We start from the raw sequence: 23715 nt of genomic DNA, 5'->3' as shown, positions 1-23715 counted from the left end.
GAGTGGCACACCTGCAGCACCTCTGCAGCTGCCATTCCTGGACGGGACTGGAGCCAGGCAGGCTCCTTCCTGAGAGGGACATGCAGAGAACGTCCCAGAAGAGCCATAGGACATAAGCAGGATATGCTGGAGCCTGAATAAGGCACCAGTGTGTACGGGAAGAACGTATTGCTGCAATTCACAACGCCGTGCCTTGGCTTTTATCTGAGAGACTCCTACTGAAGCACAGCATTTAGTCTGGTGCAAGTCCAAGAAGTGCTTGCCCTCGTCTTTTTTTTTTTTTTAAAAAAAAAAAAAAAGGCCTCCTTGCATTTGTGAACCAGCTTGATTCTGTTAGCTTCCCAGCAAGACATATTTCTTTTCAAAGAGCAAAGAGAGGGGGTCATGCAAGAGAAGCCCTCGTGCTGGGAGGTCAGTGCATTGCACAATCTGTGCAGGAGCCTGTCCTGCGTTTTACACTGTACCAATCCTGTGTTGTGAATTTTCCTCTGAACAGAGAGGGGTATTTTACAGTTTTGACAATGCTGAGATTAAAATTTCAAAACTTGTTTCGTTTTTAATTATTTCAAGCAAGAACATAGAGCATTGTCAACAGTCTCCTCTTCTTGCTTGCTTCAGACCCTCCTGACCTCTCAAGATAAACTTCACCGGGTGCCCAGTAGTACCAAGCCTACTTTTCAAATAAACAATACTGAAATATGTGAAGGGCAGCCAGATTCTGAGGAGAAGCTGTGATTTTGTTTAACATACCACCATGGGCTTTCCCTGCATATCAGCAGAAGGTCTCCAACGCTGGAGCAACACAGCTGAAGGCATTTCCTATTTTTTTTTTTAAATTTATTCCGAATCCCTTAAGAACTACTTCCTTGAAGAAATCAGACTTCATTAGTTACTTCATCTTCCGCTCCAGCAGTTATTAGTTCCACTTAGAGCTGTAACTACGGCCACATGATAAGAATCTTGTATGCAAGTTGAGAAACGTTCTCTTTGAACGAGAAAATGAGAGAGTCCACGAGGGCTCTGAGAATAGCAGGTCAGTCCTCACAGTCCTCTGTGGTTTTGGGCAATTAGAGCAGGTTTTCCTTCACTCCAGACATCAGCTGTTATTTCTGTTTTCAGATTCCTGATTCGTCAAGGTCCTGGCTTCCTTGTGTTGATGTGGCCAACACTTCCAAGTGCCGAGGAGGGATGTGATTCTTGTATTGAAATGTCTAGGAGAAATAAAACTCCCCGGTGGACACAGTTACATGTAAAGCTCCGTCCCAATGGTACAGCTTCCCGTAGGTAAACTAGCCTTGCCTAAGGATACTGAAACATAAACCGCTGGCACAGCACCCAGGCGAGAAAGGTGAGGGCACATTGTTTGGCTGCACAGGACAGCATAAACAACTCAATTAATCACGGTGGACAAGGCTTTACTGTGTATTTGTGTGGACAACGTGATGTTGATGCTGACGGGAGCTCCCACACACAGCTATAGTATATATAAGTAATATATAGATAAATAAAAATAAATAAATATGTATAAATAATTTGAGGAGAACCAGCAGCTTTTTATGTTTGCTTTCCTCGAACAATCAACCTGCTGCCCTTTACTAACGTGATGCGGTTAAGAAATGCAACATACATTCCATGTTTGGCAAGTGAACCCTGAATCAGGTAACTCTGACTCTGAGCCTGATTGTTGTCTCAGGTCATGCCAACAGCGCGTGTCACCAGGCTGTGAGATGGGGATGTATTTTCTGATGTTACGATTTACTCAGAAGCATTTTGTTCATAGAAAATCAAATTAAGTCTGAGAAATAAGTGTTTTGTGATAAATTATGCACCTTCAGAAAGTGATAGCATTTAGCTGCTATATTTTATTGACCTATATAGCACTTCTCATGGGCCCCAAAACACGCTGCGGTATTACAAATTAGGAGTCTCTGCAGATGCTCTTAAAATACTGCTAGAAAATGCCACCTACAAGGACGTAATATCATTCATTGCCAAAATGAATGTGCCACCTGAGGTGTAAGCTAGCAGCTCTTTGAAGAGCAACATGAAAACAACTGCTTAAGGAAGTAGGATGCCATTACTTTGAGAACCATGTACTATTTTAGGTGGCCAGATCTAATTTGTTTTATTATAAAGTAGCACTAGTGTGACATTTTACCAGCCATGCTATGAATACACCAGTCATTTCCATCAATAAAGAATGCCTGTGATCTAGTACTTTTAAGGGAAATATTTTAATACCTCCTAAAACTTTTTTGAATGTGGTAGGATGTTTTTTAAAGAAAAGGGAAGCCAGACATGTCACTCATTATTTCATTTTTCAGTTGACATTAAACAAATCCATTTTGTTCCTTGGGAAAAGTATCTCTTTTCTTGAGCCAGTGCCACCTAAATCAGCATGTTATCTGTCTGCCCTCCTTACGCCAGCCAGCAAGATCTGAGTCACAGTGAGGCAACCAAGTGGCAGTTTTCTAGAGGTCTCCTCCAAGGAACAACAATATTGTAATTTCTATGTATACAAGCATATGCATAATGCTTATTGTGTATGGGCATATGAAATGATTTAAAGTGTGGCTTAGTTTTTAAAAAGAACCTATCATTGTCTATTAATCATTGTCCTTGTAAGTTCTTTCATCAATTTACAGGACCTCTTCTGCTGTAAATGCCAGCAATAATGATTTCACAAGCTGGGATGACGAAGACAAACATTAAATGCTTTGTACAGCTACATTGGTTGTTGATTAAAAAAAAAAATAATCTCACGGAGTGACAAGAACTCTGTCTGCAATCATGCTGCTTCTCCAGTGAGTAAACCCTATGAGGCCCTGGTTAAGTGCTTGTAGAGAGCTGGAAGCCAGACTGGAAGAGGAGATCTTGCAATTTGTCCTTCTGGAAGCTGGCTGCCGGTCACTGCGCCCTGCCTGCTGGCTGCCCCCGGAGATGCTGCCAGCAGGACACCCTGGCTGCATGGCCATGAATGAGCCTCCTCCTTCCACGGCTGTGAATGCGCCTCTTTTCCCGGCTGGCACACCACGGCCACCATCGCCATGATCCCGAGTAGCTCATCAAGCTAGCTTGTGTCCTGGAGGGTAAATCCATGCTCTGAGTCTCAAACACCCTCTTGCGCTCATCGCGCTGCCTCTGGGATAGAAGGGACGTTTTTTTTCCACCTCTGACGTGTTGCAGCCCCTAATGCCACATAACCTAAGTAATTAAAATAGGGGGTGAATTGAATGATCTCCATTTCATACATGAGAAACCAGATTCCTTAATGAAATCCCTTTAAAGTAACTTTCATAATTTTCTTATGTCACCCAGTGCACCCTGAGGTAGAGTTTGGGGAGCTTTGTGCTAGTTCTATGTAATTTAGGCAGGATGTATTTAGTGAAGCAACTGTTTCCTTCCATGATTACTGAATCATACTCTATTCGTACAGGGCTCTGCGAAATTTCAGCCAAAGCACTGAGGCATTGTCTAAGCTGTACAGCACCACAGCGAGTAGGGAGGATGCAGGCAATTCTCTTCTACCCAGAAAAGATGTGTAGCAATAGATAGAAATACATAACAAGACTGTAGAGAGTGCTTACCTGTAGACAGTATTTTCTCTATGTAGGTCTTCTAAGCCACAAAGAATCTCTGCTGCATAAAACAAAGCTCTTTCCTCCTCAAAGCCTGGGTTTCCCATGTTGTAGATGTGAAACTTCAGGTCACCTCCATTCATTATGGTCAGAACTAAACACAGTGCATCCTTTGTTTCATAGGCATAGGCTAAATTGACCTAGAAAAACATTTGTAGCATAGTTGTGACAGTTTAGTTAGCTGTTAAGGAGAAAGCACTAACTTTTCATTAAAGATTTTCTCTAGAAAAGGAAAAAAAATACATTGGCTAGATTTGATAAGGGCCTGATTACAATAGGAAGCGTACATTTTAAAAGTACAGTAAAATCAGATGTTAGGATTTTATAGATTAATTTGTTGAATCCAGCCTGTTCACCACCAGAAACTCTCAAGGTTAATGCTCATATAGCTTCATAGGCTGGACAAACATACTAATTCTAGACATACTTTTCCATGTAAGAGATCTTAATAATCAAGGGAATCTGCACCTCCCGCTGCACCGTTTTGCTGGATAGCTGTCAAAAAAAATATCATCTTGGTAGGCTCCCAGGAAGGCCGAGATAGCCCAGTCCTGTGGAGGTCAAATAGACCATCACTGAGGCACAAAGGTCAGCATCACCCCTGCAAAGCTGCGGGGGGTGCCTCAGGAATGATCAGACAAGCCAAAAGCTACCCGTCACTTTTAAATACGTGCCACCATCTTTGCTTCTGCCAGAGGTAAGTAAGCATCTAGCATTTGTTGTATTCACAGTGTTTCCTAAAATAGGTATAAAGAACATGACAGATGCTGAGAAAGCAACACCTTTAAAAAAAAAACCCAACAAGAACCTAAGGCAAGTTTTTAAAGAGACACAAGAGCTGGCATGACTCAGCAAAGCCCTACATCAGGCAGACCAGCTCCACATGACTGGCTAGGTGCTCCTACTTGCCAATCTCTTCTGTTCTATTTGGGTTGAATCTCCTTCAGTCTCCTCCAAGCTCCTGTCTTCCAGACATTGGGAATTCAGGTAATCATGCTGGATAAAAATAGCTCAGCTTGATGTAGCCCTGATGCAAGTCAAGGATGTAAAATGCATCACGTTCCTATGGTAGGAACATGCACCTTGCTTGGTGGATTTCTCGAAGACCAGAGACTAAAGCAAGACTCAGCAAAGGTGCATGGAGCAGCAGTGAGGCATAAAGCCAGGGGAGTCAACTTCTGGCACCTTTCCTGTAGCAGGAGTTGGAAGAGACATCAGATTCAACAAGGACAGTGCTCAGCAGCTGAGCAGGGAGCTGAGCACCAGGGAGTTCAATACTCACTACAAACTGACTATTGACTTTTTCTAAAATCTGCTTTTCATTTAGTGCCATGGATTCGCCTTTCCTCTTTTTTATTCTCTTCTTCTCTAATCTCTTGCAGGCGTACATCTTCCCTGTCGCTCGGACTTGGCAAGCACAGACCTGCGAATTAAAGAGAACAATTGCTGGGTAAATCGAAGCAAACGCTGGGTCTGGGTTGCACTTTGCTCCTCACGATCTGATCTGATTATTCCTTTTAAGGTTAGAGACGGCCGTGTAGCAAATAAGGCATAGGCGGGGGCAGCTGGGGAACAGAGTTCTGTTTCCAAACCTGCTGGGTAATATTGGTTTAATTATTTCACTTTCCTCCGCCTGCTTCCTATCCCACCTCCTTTTGTCTGTGCAGATTCTAATCTGCTCAGCTAAAGCCTGTCCCTACCTCCTCTGGCTCTGCTGCCTTGAGGCAGCGACCTCGAGCCATCAGTAAAATATAAATAAGGGTGTGACCCTAATTCCACTATGAATGCAACAGTCGAATACAAAATAATTTTCAGAAGTGCTCTTCTGAGATTGTGGTGTCATGAGAGGTTAAGTAAAACTGTTGGCAATTAATGAAAATCAGCCTCTGTCGCATCAGGCTCCTGTAACCTGCAATGCCTGAGAAGTAAGAAACACTCTTAACAGAAACTTTCAGAATTACTCACCTCCCCAAAGCCGCCTTTCCCCAGTACCCTGTACTGCCGAAACGTGTTTTTCGTTACTGGTTGCCTAGAAGAAAGGGAAATAATAATAATAAAAAAGGACACACTACATTTAATGCACTCACTGTGATTTATTTATTTCAGACCATACTTTTGAAAAGCAAAATAGATAAATATTATATAATCACATTATGCCAAGGTAATTGTATTATATAATACAATACATAATTATGTAATTACATTACTTCAATACTATGTATGGCTTGAACTTTTCAATTCCAACATATTAAGCTGTAATAAAATACAACACATTAGTGAGTCATCAGTATAATTTCTGCTAGCATCTTAGGACCAAGGAGGGTTCTGAATCTCCATTATTTAGCTTTGGCCTTTGTTAAGCAAAGAGGAAGCCTGAGAGCTTCCAACAAGATATTCATTCTCACGATATATAGGAATTTTTAAGGGTAGTGCTGGGCTAACACTTAATTGCTTTGCTTGGTCTTCAAGAAAAAGAGGTTCAAAAATTTGTTCCATTGGAAAATATTTCTGGTGTTTTGACCTTAAGAAAAGCAGAAAACTGATGTGAAACAAAGAAAGAAACAATCCTGAGAAGCAGAGGTGGGTTTAGGTGCTGTTTGCAGGAGGGGAGAGCAGGCAACTGGGCTCCCAGCCCTTCGGGTGGGTACCTGCCTCCTGGGAGAGCATCACGTGTAAGAAGGGAGGAAAAGCATCTCTTTCCTTTTGAAGGCCAAATTAATGGTCCAGTAGGTCTCCGTTTCTGAGGGCAGAGTGCTCCCAAACAATCTCTAGACATGCTCACTAAACGATCTCAGGATTCTCACAAAATCCTGCTCTACCGGAACAGCTCCAGCCCTACATCTAGTTTATACGTCGTTACCATAAAAGCTTTATAACGTGACAGAAGAAGAACTCGGTATTCAAAGAGATCCGATTTCGTATTCACCACCCCATCACCAAAGTTTTACAATGATATTAGCAGTTGAATATTCCTTCCAGCTTTGTTTTCCTCTGGCGGGCAGCCAGTCAGCACAGGGAGCACAATAATGTGGCTGTTCCCACAACAATGATGATGAGGTTGATGACAATAAGGAATAAATGTTAAAGCGAATTGTTACATTTGTGTCCATTATTGTTTTTTAAATTGGGGAAGAAAAATACGCAGAAGGCCAAAACTAGAAGAGGAAAAGATGTTATTTTCAGGCCTCAGTGAGGATACTGCAAATGCTATTGGGGTTAAAAGCAACAATTAGCAGTGATAACTACGTGCTCAGCAATGTCCCAGGAATAAATGGACTATGTGACTCTTTCGCTGGAGCCAGTAGGCTGTCAGAAGGAGCTGTTGATCGCTCTGTGCTACTAACATCTTTTTGCTAATCCTAAAACCAGTTTTCCCAGCTTGTTAAGCCAGGCATATCCAAGAGCTTGTCACATGTGTTGGGGGAATGGAAAAAAAAATAATCCTCAAAGCATTTCAGAAAATTTCTTATCCCAAATGTGAAAATAGATAGGAAATAGCCTGGCTAGAGATGAATCATCTGATTTTTAATTTCTTTTCTAATTGAAATGGAAGAGTAAATGCTGGATTCAGTAAAGGTGGCATGTGGAGCACGTCTTGGCACGAAACAGCTCTGCTCTCTGCCCACCGCTTCCCTTCCCTCTTGTGCAGCAGCTTTGTAGCTTTCCAGGGAGAGGAACTGGCACAGCTCCTTTGATCTCAGAGGCATCATGCTGATACACACCGCTCGTGGGTCTGGCCCTAACTCATTGGCCATAATTAATTCCATTTGTGGAAAGTGGGGCTTCGCTCAGCTCAAGGTCACTGTTACCCAGCAGTGCACGTCTGCTACAGCCTTCGCCAACAAGGGGAAGGCAAAAGCCCCTTTCCCTGCAAGTTAAAACCCACTAAGGCTGCCTCGTAATTAAATGTGCTCAGAAACATCTCGTCAATAAATATAGCACAAAGACATATATGCTGCATTTTTGTCTGTTTACAGTGATTTAATAACGGCGATAACTGATCCAGGCAAAACGTCACTGTATTCAGACTGTAGCTAAACAGAAGGACAACATCACACCTAATGTGCCTAATGTACCTCACACTATTACATGGCTGAAAGCTTGAGCTTTGGAAGCCAAAACCGGCTCCCTGGTGTTTTGGGGTGGATTTCTGTTTTATTCTTTACCTCCCTAGACAGCAGCATCTGCTTCAGTCTTGCTCGGGCAAGGTGTTTGCAAATGCAAAAGCTGGAGACAGAATGAATATCTTTCGTTCAGCGTTACAAATGCACAAAGGTAGGTTATAACAAAATGCAATCTGTCCTTCAAGCAGTGAGTAGCTCATGGTGAGGGGCCACAGATCAAAAGAGATTTGGATTCCTGGGTTTTTTTAGGCTTTTCCTATTCACTCACCGTGCACAAGCATACTGTGCAAAAAAGGTGCCCAGGCTGCTTGCTGAGAGCATGTCACCTTCAGGCGTGCGATATCCTTAAAGAGAGAAGGGAGCAGCTGAGGAGAATTTATGGGTGTAAGCACACTCATGGAGGATGAAGGGGCACTGTCCATATCCCAGACACCAATTGCACTCGCTGGATGGTCACAGCTGGAGACTCAGCTCATAGTTAAATTGAGTCTGATGCCAACATAACCAGGACTTTTCTATAGGGCATCTTGCTGTGGCTGAAGCCATTACCTCTTCTTGAATCTTCTAACAAGGAACATTTTAAAACAAATGCTAAAATTAGGAAAGCTTCCCTGGAGCTCTCTGGGAGAGCTTCCCTGTTGTACAGCTCAGGGAAAAGGGTGAATGAGCCTTGCTGGATCTTCCTGGCAGAGAACAGTGAGAAGAGGGAGAGAATTGCTGCACAGAGAGGGACGCTAATGGCAAACATCAGGATAAGGCATTGGTGACCCTGCAGAAAGGCCAAACTGTCTTTATCTTCAGGGCAAAGAGAGCAAGTGTTCTACCTCAGCTGTCAGATTTTGAGTGTATTCTACAGGCTTTTCATGGAAAGTGACAATAAGCCTTTTGTATTCATTTTGTTATTAGAAAAAAAAGTGACACTTACCTTTCCAACCATTTCCACTGAAGAAACCTGTCAAAGTACATGCTGTTTAGGTATTCTTGGAATGGTTCCCCGCTGAGGTGCTCAAGGACAGATCTATCTCAGATGAAAAGGATATATAAGCATTTTATAATCCTGAACTTGGAGCAAAAGAGAAACAAAGCAAGAGAAGAAAATCCAGTCGTCTTGTATGGTAGGATCATTTTACTTCCACGTTATTTTGTGCTTTATTTTACCCATGGTTTCAATCTAGGAACAAAGTGGTATGCTTGATGTATTTCATAACAGGAGGCCTTATATAAAGATGAAGACTAATATGTACTGGTTATGCTTACTGAAAATTAACAGGGAGTCTCACACTGGCTTCAACAGACTTTTACTAGACAACAAATGCCTTTGCTTCTGTTAGTAAATTAACAAAACACGTTCAAGAACTGGGTTCCTAAACTTTGTGGGATGTTTACATCTGGATTGAAATTTTCTGGCTGAAGCCCATTTCTGTCAAAGAGGGACCCTCAGAGGTGTTATTTTGTGCCAAATAAAGATTTCAATTCCTGCTATACAGAAGAAGTAGTAACTGTGATTGAAGTCAAAGGGCTTTTCCTAAGAGCTGTGTGCTTTGTAGAGTGAAACAGAGGAAAGAAAGTCTGAACAGGCATGTGGATTTGTTTCTGGATCAAGAAAAGAATTTTGGAGCTTACACAGTGGATGCAAAAGTCTTTTCCATAAACAAAGGAATAAAGGAATAAAAAGGCCAGTTTGCAAATGTGAGAAATAAGTATGTCACAGGCAACAAGCAACCAGAGAGCAACAGACATCCTGTAAGAAAGGCCAGGGCTTCAGAGCTGAGAAAAGATGTGCTGAGCTGAGAGAGCTGCCTGAGAAGAAGGTGGTCATGTTGTTTATGAGAGGGTTGTTGTCCGGCTGGTTTTGGTTCTTGCCTTGCTTATTGGGGCTACTGCATCCACCTCTGCTGGCAGCATTGGCAGGGACAAAACCTGGTGTTGGATGAAAAATGCCCACAAGAAATGATTATTTTTTGCCTTGGTGTACACAGACACTTTTGTGTCTGTATCTAAGAGTATACAGACACATTTCCAGATTTTGCTGGAGGAGGAAATCCTCTCTGAAGAACTACTCTGGTCTGGGAATGGATAATCTATGCCTTACCCTGGGGCAGTTACAGATCGAGCAAACAATTCACCATAGTGAGTCTCCTAAGGTTAGTTCCTCCCTGCTCACGAGCTACTATTCATAAGTTTTTGGAATTTCTCAGCTATTTGGATTTGTTTTGGTAATTCTTGCATGATCAATTTGGAACAGGCAGGAAATTGCACATATTCAGTATAAAAGCCAAATTGTTGCTGTCTTCGTTAGCTTTGATTGGACCCAGATCATACAGTTTCCCCCAAGTGGATTAAAGCTTACAAAATAAAAAGTAAGTCTTCATGAGCTTTAACAAATATCCAAATTCAAGGCCAAAATTCTAGGAGAAATTGGAGGGGCCAGGAGCAGACAATCAAAATACTAAAGGTCAGAGCAGAAGTTAGTTATACATGAATTTCTACCGCAGACTGATCTTATCTATGAAGATGTGTCTGAAACTCATTGCTCCTACAGGATAGCACGCTTCATATTTGTATGTATGCCTCCCTTTTTTGGTCTGACTGTGAACTCTTCCAAAATTAACATTATTCAGTACATTTGGTAAATACCAACAGCAAGTTTTTAAAACTTCCTTTTGACCCCATTTCAGTCCATGTGAAACGATCAGCATATTTATTAACAAGGTCTCAAACCTGGCTCATTTATCCATTTCAGCAGAGACGAAGGAATGGCTGTCGGTGAATACGAGCCTGAATTAAACGGTGTCCAATGCTGGCCTATTCCATTCAGTTAATTAAAAGCTGCATGTATTTTAAAGAACAATAGCTGCCTTTCAACAGTTGTTTGCTTTTTAGTTCCCCTCTTTGGCAACAACAAAGTCCATTTTAGGGGGAACTGTCAGCTTTCAAACCGATTTGAGAACTGGAAACAGGCATCAGGGGAGTTTGTGTTGAGCACAGCTCTGCCTTTGTCGTTGGGACTGGCACACACAACTGGTGCGAGTTATATGAGCATCTCTACATGACACCAGGCCAATGCAAGGAAACTGGTTATGTTATAAGAGAAGGCCAGAAATAACCCACATCTCCTACCAACGCAAAGAATAACTGAAAACAGAAAAGGTCAATGAAGTGAGTCAAAACAATGAATGACAGCGGAGCGAATTTTACAAATCCCCATTACATCACCCAGGGAAAACAAACCGTGCTCAGCCAGAAACCACATGGGCCAGCTTGTGATGATCCCTCCTTTTCATATTTTTATTGGTTTATGATCTACTGGTGTGAACACACTCGGCTCAGGGTTTGCAAATGCAGATTGCATACCTGGAGCTTTAGCACATAATGGTACAAATCGCCTCGCCGCTACAAAAACTGATAAGCCTTTTCCCAGACAAAGGATGAAATAATGCACGTTCGTTTGAACGCTGCAGACAGACAGAAAGCATTAAAAAAGACCCATTCTCCTGGTGAAGATTTTCTGGAAAAGCCATGCGGAGCAAGTTTGCACATTCCTCTGTCTAAATGGACTGTATAGCCACTTAATTTTTATTCACTTTGAAACAGAGATGTTTTCTTTGGATACATTATCATTGTAGCTCTTTTCACACAGCATGAAATCCATGGCTGGTTTACTTGGCTAGAACACTCTGTCAAATACCTGAAACACTAAGTGCCTGTGTGTAGTGTATATAATGGCATGGAAATATTTATTATATTTTGTGCAGATGAAATGACTTCACCGCTTGTCAGCTCTGCCTCTAGGATTATACGCCTAAGTCGAAGAGACCTGCTTCAGGTTCGAATTGAAATGTCTGTCTTTACCTGCCACATCCCTTACAAGCTGCTGACTGCAGCCCTGCGATCTTTGGGTATCGAGTTATACTTACTTTGTACAGTGAGAAAATAGCTCTTTGCAGGGGCTGTTTTCGAGTTTCTCCTCTGTCTGTTGGATAAGATCTTGACTGACTTCAGGAACGCAGGCTGGAGACTGGGGAGAGAAGAGAGAGGCACATTATCTCTGTGATGAGGTGCAGGTTCTCCTCTCTTAATGTGTAAGAGACACATTCATTATTTATGCCCTGAGTTGCTTCCATTCAATTCCAGCGGTTGTGTAAAAGCAAAGGAGCTTTACGTCAAACAGCAGTAAAATAGGATACCGTGGTAACTCGCTCCACATTCCACTCTATCCTCACATTGCTTTTCTGCCTTCTCCTGTACCTTCACCTCCTTGCCCAGGCTCATGAATATGCAGGATCCACTCCTTTGCCAATTCTTTGAACTGTTCCCTTGCATCCCATGAAAAATGCGCTGGCCTGAACTGTGTACAGGCCATTCTCTTAAACAAAAGAGAATTTGCCCAGTGTTTTCACTTCATTGATGATTCATTGCGCTGCCTGAAAAATTCATCTCTTTTTTTTTTCTTTTTTTTTTTCACCAGCAAATGAAAACAAGAGCAGAGCATTGGTATTTATTGATTGATACATAAATAACAGAAAAAGATGCTCACAAAAGTGTCTGGACACCTTAATTCATCATTAGAACGACAAAACAGCAGTTTTAAAATAATTGTTTCAAAAAGAAACTCTGCCAACCAAGCACATAAACTCTTTTCATCCTCTCCTCCCTTTAGAGAGAACGTACATTCACCCCCTTCAGAAAACCCTTACCAGAGAGAGGTCTTTCGCAGTATGCCTTGATGGTTAACCAGTTTAGGACCTTTGGGACTAATTATCCAAAAGAGAGTTTTGAGGCAGTCCACATTCTTACTCATTGACAGTATACACTAGTTATATAAAAAAGTGTACAGGCATGTGTGTGTGTGTGTGTGCTGTGTACACTTACTTAGAGACATTTCTCTCACTCACATGAAAGACCCTTTATATAACCAATCGGATTTGGGTATTTCCAATAAATCCAGCTACAAAATCCTCTTTCCTTGCAGAAGCCTTAACACTCAGGGAGGCTCCCCATCCACGGCCACTACCACCAGATGTGTTGAGTGGGTGGGTCACAGAGCATCATCACTCATTCCTGGCCAGATGTTCTCATTAGCTCACCCTTAGCCGGGGATATCTTGGCAAGCACTGAAAATGCATTGCAGGCAAAGTTCAAAAACACTTGGAATGAGGACAGAGGAAGGGGCAGAGGTGGAGCCAGAGAAAATCTCCAGCATGGTGAAAGCTGAATCAAGTCTTTTATCTTTTCCTTCTCACTGCTGAAATGTGAATATGATCCTGGTTGTGACATGAAAAAGTAAGTTTGTTCCACTTGAATGTTTTTAAATAGGAACATGGTTTACAGAACTGTCTGTGCATGCTGCGTAATGCAGTCTCACTATTCAACCTTGACAGACAATCTGCAGAACATGCTGGATATCTTTGGCCTCACTGAAATATTTCCTCATTTCCTCCATATATTACCTCAGCAAAAGACATCTAGGGATCACCCACTTTTAATCACAGACAGTATATTGCTAATAATTAAGAAGTCTCACAGTTTCTTGAGAGGTAGATGAGCCCCCATTACCATCTAAAAGATGAAGACACTGAGGCAAAGCCAGATTTTCTGAACTTGACTGGCCACTGAGATTGACTGAAAGCTGTAGAACAAGTCTCAGTCAATCATTTTACACTAATCCTAAGTGTAGATGCCCATGACTAAATCAAAGCTCCAGTTTTAGTTTGAGAAAGTAGAGTCAAGAGTGAAGCAATGAGACGACTAAGAAAAAAGTACAAAAGTCCTATTTTCCAGCTGTAGGAGCTGCTGCATTGAAGCTACTGGGAAAAAAAGGGAAAGAAACAAACAAACAAAAAGGCTTTTAAAGGAATATACAGATGCAATCTAAAGCCTAATGATTAGCAGTATTTCAGTTGATTTTGGCTAGGAAATGTATGACTTAACACCTGTACTTTATAGTTTGCATATTCAATGGGGTATGTACACAAGCTCATTGGCAGCCCAAAGCTTGTGCGTAGCTGTGTGAGTCCAGTGCTTGAAGACCTGGCTATCTTGAACATCTCTCTGATTTACAGGGTACAGAAACACCCCTGAACTCCATATTCATTGGGCTCCTGTGAATCGGGAGTGTTTTCTGATGTGAATGGAGTTGCACTTAAGCAAAATCTATAATAGGGCCTCTGACTAAAGTGACTACTAATTAAATCTAGAACTTGTTCTACACTTATAGGGCAAAATTGGGATCCAAAAGCTAAGTAATAAACCCTGTAATGAGTCATTTAGACCAAGTGACCTGATTCTTACTCATGCCAGGCAACTTCATCTCCCTTTGGGAATTCATTTCCCAATAGGAGGTAAGCTGCCTTGAGGTTAGTGTTGAAGATCACATCCATGGTGCATTAATACAGTAATAATTCCATCAAATTTTATCTGAAATCAAAGTACATTTAACAGATAAACAACAAAAAAGGATGAGCAAAAGAAACTGTAAGACAATGTGGGAAGTATTTAAAAATGGCACAAACTGTGATTCCTCTCTTCAAGTTTGTGGGAGATACAGTCACCACCTGTTTTTTCAAAACCACTCACTGACGACCTTTGCATCTTTGCTTCCTCTGAACAAATTGAGAGAAAGCTAACAGTATCAGGGTAGGTAAAGACATAAATACACTGACATCCTGTACGTGGACGAAAGCCTTACAGCGTAGTGCAAGCACTTTACTAGATTACTTCACTTTCTGTAACAACCTCCCCTTTTTTTTTTCACAGGCTGATAATTTCCAAAGGTTTTGTAGGACCAGTAAAATTCATGTAATTATGGAGGCCAAATCTATAGGAGGAGCATACCCAACTCAACTCTACATACAGTTCTAGAGAATCTTTTTATGATTCTTCCTGAAATTTTCCTTGAGACTTCATAGTTCCCACTGCTCCCATTAAAAAAACATGACTGTCTGAGAGCTGTGCATACTCACAGCCTTCAAATGTTCAAAAAACCCCAGAAACAATTACAATCCAAAACCCAACCCACCAATCTACATTTGCTCCCCTGGAGAACGATTAGGTTGCACAGGTTACAAGTGCAAGAAAGCATTTGGATCCCAAATGTGAAAGCTTCCAAAGGTAACACTTTGGCCACTTACAGAAGAAAAAGTTGCTTCTTCCCTGGAGAGGTGCAAAAGATTTCTGCAGCCCTGATGAAACGTTTATTAACAGCGTTCTCCCACTGCATTATGGGTAATGGCTGTAAAAGCAAATTCGGCTTTTACAGGGAATAGAGACACCTTTTCCAACATATTAAATGTCCTGTGGCAGCTAGGAGAGCCCTACACACCAACTGAGACCATTACATCTGAGCGTGTGACAAAGAATATTCTGCTAACGCTTCAGAAACACCTGCAGAAACCTGTTACATTTTCTTGCATTCAAAACAAAACGTTGGGGAATTTTAGCACATACAGTCCTGTATTTCCCCTAACGTCTGTCCTGTTTCCTGAAAGCAAAGAAAGGGATTCTTGACCTCACTTACGATAATGTAAATCAGAAATTATGCCAGCCAAGTCAAAGCTGACAGAGCCAAAACCAGACTCGTGGCCCAAGACCCCCTCAGTGCAAAAAGTACTTAAATTGAACAAACAACACCAATTTCTCTTATCGTGTTATTTCTTTTTGTACAGACATTTTAACAGACGTCTAAAAGTCCAAATTACGTTCAAAAGGTTTTAATCAAAATCTCCTTTCCCCTGTACCTTCTCATTTATGGCCAGAAACTGAAAACATTCATATAAATATTTGACTGGCAAAGCAATATCTCAGTCTTATGATGACCTCCTGTTTATTTTTTAAGAAAAGAATGCAAGAAACAGATACAAGAAAGAGAATCAAGAAATAGATATTCAGTTACTTCTGTGTGTGATTGACACACTCCGAGAAAAGTCTCCACTTCTAAATTCTACTTTTTCTAATTTAAAAGACAAAAGAGATCCTCCCAGCTGCTCTTCCATCTCAGTAAATGGCATGAAACCAGCTGAGACGTCACACACTTGTTCAAGGTTAGTTGTGGTTGCGTCCACAAAAATTTGGAGATTGCCATTCCTTCCAAATTCAGCCTCTGGGCCCGCAAGACAAGTTCTGTATTTTGCTGAGGGGCTCATTGCGGCTTCTCCCCGCTTCCTCTCCTGTTGGGTTACTGATAAGCAGCACGCCGGTGAGGTTTGCAGCATCGCTCGTAAACACCAGGTTGCCGGTGGGAGTGGAGAGCCCGGCAAGCCAAATGCAGTCTGGTGCCTCCTGCAGTACCACGGGTGTCCCTGGCAGCCCGAACGCCAGGAGATCCCTGCCAGGCAGCTGTGCCTGTGCTGCATCTGGCAGTGCTCACGTCCCAGCGCTCAGCACCTCAGTGAAATACTGCAAAGAAGTGAAATCTGGTTCAGAGCAGATAAAATATTCCAGGCTGCCTAACTCCCCATTATCTGCTGTGTTGAATGTCATGTTGCATCACTACACTTTAAAATGTAAACTCTCCTTTTTTGATACCTCTGTAAGTTTTGCTGCAGGCTGCTTCACTCAGCCCCTGAAGACACTGTAAATTTTGACCTTCACTGAACAAGACAGCAAACAAATCTTCTCATAAAATCATCTCTATATGCTTGTTGTGGTACTTACTACATTCCTCTGATAGTGTTTCCCCTCTGACTGTGTGCAGGACATTTTGTTGACCTATTAGCTAATCAAATGCTTTACAAAACGAGTGGAAATGCTGACTGTACCAAGGGAGGCATCCAGAAGACCTTCTTTTATTTTACTTTTTCATTAAAACATGTCAATTGTTCTAATTCTTCTTAAGACAGAACTTCCACATGTTTAAAACACATGACTTGGATCAAGATGCAGGGTGCTATAGGTATTGCCTCCGAGCCTGTGGAAGTGAAAGCAGGCAGCCAGCTAGAAGAGATTCGCAACTTCAGTGAGAAAGAACATTCTTCTGACAACGCGGCAGTTGAGGTTCTTCTTTCTGAAACCAGGGTGCGGTGAGCAACAGGTGCCCCCGTAACTGATAGCTGTACAGAGCCCAGGGCAAATACACACACAACGCAAACATGCATGTGCAGCGTTGGTTTATTGCGTGCAGCACTTCCATTTCTGTGGGAAAAGTGCCCAAATGACAAAGGGAACGGAGAAGGATGTGCTCCATCCCTGGGCAGGGAGATGGAGCTAGATAGAGGGATGAGACTCCAGCTAGAGACAAGTATTCAGCCGGGGTCACCACCGTCTGAGAAAGATCTAGAGAGCTGAGGAGAGCACCAAGAGTCTGGAGGGTTAAGAAATATGCTTGGGTAAAAAGTACCAAAGGGAAGCATTGAGGAACTAGATTTGTTTAGTCTGGAAAAGTAAAAGTGAAGGCATTTTAATACAGAAATGTTTTTAAGAAAGAGGGCCGGGGTTAATTATTTTGCATGTTCTGTACTACAGTGGAGGAATGGTTGGAGGAATGGTCGAAGGAATCCACTTAATTGCATATTAAAGCTTTTTTCCTAATTTTTCACCCAGGGAAGCACAAGAACAGATATATGAGTATTGTGGAATCTGTTTTCAGAGGTCAGAAAGACCGCTGAGGGTAGACAGATATCCGCTGATGATCTGAGTGTATTTAATCTTTGTTCAGCTCAAGAGGCTCTTGAGCCCTCTCCCAGTCCTTTGTACCAATGATTTTGCTAAACTCTGGACTCTGCAAAACACAGGTACATAGCATAGCACTGAGAACAGATGAGGAAGGGAATTTGTATGCTGAGCACTCATCAAAGGAAACCTGGAGCAAAAGAGTAAGTATCTTCTTTGTGAATGAACAGTCCTGCTTCAAAGACACTTGTCTCAATCATCATCGTCTCCTACAAAAGCGAAATACTTTGCAGAACCCGGATCTGAAAAAGGGATAGACTTGACTTTGGTCAGACTGACTTCACAAGAAACAGAGCAGGTCCACAGTCCATAGGTAATTCTTTATCCTCACACAGTGCCTTTCACCTAAGAACTTCGAAATAATAAAGCTTCACTGCATGATTAAGTCTTCATGAGCTAGGTGGCAATCTCACAATATTTTACAGAACAGTGAACACGGAGGTTAAGAGTTGTGTTTTGCAGTAGAGTTGATCATTATCTGTGACTGAAATCAAAGAAGTTTCACTGAGATAAATAAATGCTAGAGATGCTCAGATTCCTTAAATCAGTCCATTTGCAGCTTGCAATTAGTGAATAAGTAACAGAAAACTAGAAATACAGGCTTTCATGTTGTACCAATGCTTGCCAGTGGATGTGAGTCATCTTAAAGCACAACTGTTCATCACTACAAAAATTATGTGAACCAGAAAGACACCACACTCTTTAGACTGAATAGATTTCATGTAAACTTTTGTCATAAACACAACTGCTTTCCTGGCAAGTTTCAGACATGTAGCCATGATACTGAAACATGATGAGCTGTTTTAAAAGTCACTTGCATAAAATAAATAACATGCAGCATATGTTAACATCTCAGGTTATGAAAACATTCCACAACAAACTAGCTTAAAACAATTAAAAATGTTTCAGCCAATGGACAGAAGTTCAAGCCATAACTTTTTTAGAGTTGTCTCCAGTTCTGTCTTAATGATGTGTGTATTTTCTTATGTTGACATCAATTTTCACACATAAACTATTTGCAAATCTCCACGCAGATTTGCTACTAGTAGAGACCTTAAAACTATGAAAGAAACAAGCCAAAATGAACTTTGCTGTGAGAGAGTGCATGACGGGATGAGAAGAGATTGTACATAAAAACCTGGAAGTGCTGTTACGTTGTTGTATTTAATTTGCACTCACACGGCCATGACCCAAAACCAGCAAACGCAGAGCAAGAGTTTGTGTCCAGGATGGGAATTCTGCCACAGGCAATGCCATTTATGCTCTTGCTTTTGCAGAGTCACAGCATTCTCCAGATGTCTCAGGAGGGCTCAGCTAGCAGAGGGACTAGTTACTAGGACAGGTAGCAATGGCATGGCTGTCAGGGTTGACTATCCTCAATCCTTTGAGGCAAACACTTATAAGGAGTCATAGCGAGGGCTGTAATCACAGCAGGTACTAGAAAAAGGGAGACTAGGTAGATATATGCAAGTCATGCTGGCACTTGCAAAATCAAGGAAATACAAGTTTATGTGCTCGGGTAATGCATGTTCTCAAGGGGAAAGGTAATGGAAGGCAAAACAGAGGCCATGAAATTGTGCCGCTTTGTGCCTCCAAGGCTGCCCTGCTACTTGTGGCTGGGGATTCACCCCAAGAACTGCCCCATGGTATCTACACTGGGGTCTGCACTGCTGCCCTCAGAGCAGGGACATGCCAGGCAGAGAGATGTTTGGAGCCACTATGGGTGACTCTGATGTCTCCTAATGCAGGGACAGGGCAGTGCCAGCTGAGCTACAGCCTGAGAAGTACTGACCATGCAGCTGGTGACTGATGGGAGGGAACTGTAAAGGGTCTGATGGTGAGAATCACAGAGTCATTTAGGTTGGAAAAGACCTTTAAGATCACCGAGTCCAACCACAAAATGTAGAGGGAAGCAATGGAGGAGGAGATGTCTTGGTGGCCCGCTGCTTAGGGACATGGTTTAGTGGTGGACCTGGCAGCGCTAGGTTGGACTCAATGTTCTTAAAGATCTTTTCCAACCTAAACAATTCTATGATTCTATTCTAATTCTACTTTGATTTTGGGAAGTCTGGGTTAGGCATGCATTTCACCCCGGTGAGGGAAAGGTTCCCAGCACTGTCACAGCACACACAGTCTCCTGATGCTTTCTGTGTTATGCACAGAAGCTCTGGAACATTCTTTTATTTTTTTTTCCCCGTGTCTGATCTTGTCTGTTCGGTTTTAGCTGTATATGTAGTAAACAGCCAATTTTACATGAGGAGCAGCTGCAACACTTTAAGTAATCAACTTCTGCATTTTCAGTTTTTGGTGTTTTTTTTTCCTACCACAAAGTCATCTGTGTCTGTAACAGGCAAACCAGTAAAGCACAAGGCTTCATAATTCCAGGATATTTGCTTTGAGATGACAGATGTAGGAACTGGCAGTGAGGTGGACAGGGAGCATGGAGAGCAGCTGTGTTACTAGTAGCAATTTATCTATTATGACAATGTGTAGACATTACACCTGAGAATGGGGGCCTGTAATGTCAGGCACTATATATTCACGTCATGAGAACTAAAGCTTCCAAAGCAAACCAATCTCACTAGCCCTGGAAGTGGGAATGGGGGCCAAAGACATGAAATACCTCACCCAGAATTACAGAGTGGGTCAATGGCAGAGAAAAAAAATTGAACTCAATCCTGCTCTCTGATCAAATCGTATTTTCAGTACAGAGGACAGGATCACTTGCTGGTAGCTAAATGAAGCAAATCAGCAGTGCCTATCGACTGTGGGGTTTGTTTTGTAGCTGCAAACTCCTCTGGAGCCATGCTCAATCTGTTTTCCCTCATACTCTACTAAACTATCAAAACACATGTTGACACACATAAAAATACAATGACTGAAGACAATAGAGCCCTCAGCAAACAGCTGAACATGTCCTTCTGCCTGGAAGGGTTGTCCTAATCCACCACAAAAGGCAACGCTAACCACCTCAGCCCATGAGCTCATCTACTGCAGTAGAACTGACGTAGCTTCAGGCCACCTTGCTTGCTCTGGACTCACTGGGCTGCCTCTTGGGCCTTGGCAAACCTACTGGTAGAGAAAGGACAAGTTTCTTCTCCAGGTTTCTAGCATCCTTCCTCTTTGGTGCTGGGGTACAAGCTGTAGTCTTGAACTATGCCCTTCCTTGGAGAAACTTAGCAACCACTAGGTTTCCTCTCTGACAAGTGCACAGAGAGTATATGAAGCATTTTTCACAATTCCCCCGTTAACTAGCAACAGGGTCTGTTATCTAGCTATACCTTGTTTTTCCTGTTGTCAGAAGCCCTTTTTTGTAGCTTCTCCTTTCTAGAAACCACATTTCTGTTCCTGACAGTGACAAAAAAGCAACTGCTATGCAAATGGTGCAAGACAAAATGTTTCCTATATAAAGCTCTTCAATCCAAAGTGTAGCTTCCTATTACATTATTTGATTCAGAGAAATTTTGGTGTGTAATCACGAGTTCTGAAGCAACAAAGGAGAAGATTGCCTAGATCAAGAAGGAGAAATTTCTTCCTGGCTCCTACAGGAGACAAGGAAAACTTAAATGCTCAAAGCCCCACAGAAGGTAACTTTGAAATAACAAGTTGTCCCATGAGACAAAATAGAGTTGTTTCATCAGTTTCTTCTTCAAGATCAGTGAATCAGCTGCAGATTTTATACTCTTCAGTTAAGGAGAAACACCACAAGCTCAATCAGCTATGGGGTTTTTGGTACAGCTTAGTTTAAGAACCTAAACTGGTCAACATGAAAGATATGCTTTTTGAAACTAGGCCTCACAAGAAGTGCTTGGCAAGATATTTTTCAGTGTCAGTAAACCCTAGTCCTTTCCCAACCATACTTTTAAAATAACTCCTTGGAAACTTGCTTATAGAGGTTTCTTTACCAAAGAAATCAGGTTTTTTCCTCCTTTCTGTAGACGCATAGGTTTATTGGTGTAGGGTTGCTCACAAACCAGCCAACTAAAATTATTTTATATAAACTTACTTTAAAATGGGGGAAGGAAAAGTATGTTTTACTTGCTGTTGCCTTTCTTCTACTTTTTAAAACATTTTGCACACAGTTAAAGGATGAAAACACAGATGAAATAACCAGTACCAGTAGCTGTGAGCAGGATGAGGAGAGTTAATTAAGAAACAGAATAGAAGGCTAATACTGACCAGGATTTTCTAGCTACCCAAAAGTTAGGCTACTCACACAATCCTTGAAAGCGTCATGTAACCTCTTTTGTTAGGAACCCAGCCGAGCCATTCCTAGAGCGCACTACTACAAGCAGCCAGATGTTTCATAAAGCATTCTGGGAGAAGAACGGTATGCTCACCATTAGTAGCAACAAAGACGACAGGACAATTTTGAAAGCCTGTGTTCACAGAAAGTTGGGTTTTTTCCTCTCGTCACGTGTGCTTAATAGGTTTGGATTACATCCAGTGTCCAGCCTCTTATCAGAACATTTCTACCTTTTAATGTCCTCTGCAGTGATGGATAGCCTAAACATTAGTAAGTAACCTTATGTTGCAAGAGTCATAGCTTGGCTTCCTCTGGTAAACCAAATGTCATTTGTTCCATTAAAAAAAAATCCCTAAATCTATAAACACTCATTTACAACCTCAATGATATTGAATGGCTTTCTTGCAGGAAAGCAAAGAGATCCCTGCTTGAATTCACTCCTCGGAGGCATAAGCCTGTAAACATGAGTAACCCTTCCCTTCCACGCGATCCTTGTGCTGATGCCCATGAGCTGTTTGCTTTGAGTGAAGGCAGCTCATGCATGAACGCTGCACTCCCATTAAGGGCGGTAGTGCTATTGGTTGCAATGGGGATTTTGCAGAATTTGTCTTCATCTTTCTCCATTAGCAGATCAAAAACCTGAGGAAACACTTGAAGAAAGAAATGAAAATCCAAAAGAGAGTTTGGGAAGGCCTTGAAAAGGATTAGGAAGTGAATTAAATAAACATGAGGCAGAAACCTGTGGCCCACTCACAGCAAGACTGGAAACACCCACAAAAGCAAACAAAATCAGTACCTAGCACTGCTGGAAACAGGGCATTCCCTAATCACCGGTGTCACACGATCCATTAACGATCATATGGTAATAGCCATCTGCAAAGACTTGAGAGGGAAGACATTTATTGTAGGAGATGACACACTGTTTGCAGTGGCATATTCCACTCAGTTTTGCTTGTTGGACAAACAGCATCTGTGCCAGGATAACAAGCTTGCTATATGCTTGATTTTTAACTCAGATCGGAGTCTGGCTTGGTGAAAGAATAATAAATTAACATGAGAGCTGAGGCTCAGCATACAGGTTAAAGTGAGTTTTGTATGTGTAGTTGCATTACTGAGAAAAAAAGTATTACATGTGAATAGTCTGAAGTGCCACGTATCCACAACTTAAATACACTGATTATTTTTAAATCCATTTGTAAGCAAAAGACTTTAAAAAAATTCTTACTTTCTTATTTTTTACACTTATCTAGTGATACTTTAATTAACTGAAACATATTTGTTGTCTGTGAAATTTAAAACATTCCTTAAGGTAATGCTGTGAACCCTACTTCCAAGTTAAAATAACACACTCTAACAATACCAGCTTAGTGATTCTCTAGTTGCATCGTCCCAGCCAAAGGTGTCAGCCTCAGGCATCTCATCTGGCTTTACCTGGCCCATTCTTGTGAAGCTGCTCAGCTGCTGAAGTCTCTAGATGTTTTTCCAGAATCCTAATTTCTTATAAGGAGGGAATCACATCAGAAATAAGCTACGTTTCATTTTCATCACGTGCCTCTTCATTCTCTTCTTCGTTGGGATCAAGTATATGGATACCTGTTACTGCTTCCAAGTTCAGCACAACAAATCCTGAGCTCAGAGAGACATTTGTTGACCTGTGACCCATGGAGGCAAAATTTTCAGGCAGAAGTGTCTGTTTCTAGGGAAGCTGAATGAACCTTAAAAGTTTAGAATTAACATCCTTGGCCACTGGATAATTCATACAAATTGAGTATAAGTGGCAAGGGGTATGCCGAGGGGAATAGGGAAAAGATGACGCCCTGAAAAGGAGAGGAGGAAACTCTAATGAGAATATTCATTAGCCAGGGGCAGCCAAGTACATCCTTCCTGTTCTCAGATAGTCCTCAGCAGACAGCTCTTTATTTTCACGGTGTCCTCAGCAACTTTTGGGTGCCCTGGCTAGTGTCCGAGAGGAGTCAGAGCAGCCTGGGGGGTCTGCCCTGCCTCAGCAGACAGATGTGAGCCAGGTCTACATGTGTGGTTG

The 23715-nt window shown here is 41.9% G+C and overlaps 1 protein-coding gene across 1 annotated transcript in view; it reads right to left on the bottom strand.

Moving 5' to 3' along the window:
* The window catches only part of LOC104278223 (G protein-coupled receptor kinase 5-like), a gene marked incomplete at both ends in the record, with an annotated part of 82905 nt that overhangs the window by 3311 nt on the left and 55879 nt on the right, over positions 1-23715 (bottom strand). Inside the window, 5 exons of the mRNA XM_009875132.1 lie at positions 3588-3778; positions 4921-5061; positions 5604-5667; positions 8688-8780; positions 11680-11780. Coding sequence (XP_009873434.1) covers positions 3588-3778; positions 4921-5061; positions 5604-5667; positions 8688-8780; positions 11680-11780 — 590 coding nt within the window. The remainder of the gene's footprint in view (positions 1-3587; positions 3779-4920; positions 5062-5603; positions 5668-8687; positions 8781-11679; positions 11781-23715) is intronic.

Source organism: Apaloderma vittatum, unplaced genomic scaffold (genome assembly GCF_000703405.1).
Source record: "Apaloderma vittatum isolate BGI_N311 unplaced genomic scaffold, ASM70340v1 scaffold11788, whole genome shotgun sequence".
NCBI lineage: Eukaryota > Metazoa > Chordata > Aves > Trogoniformes > Trogonidae > Apaloderma > Apaloderma vittatum.
This window is presented reverse-complemented; position numbering and strand designations above follow the sequence as displayed.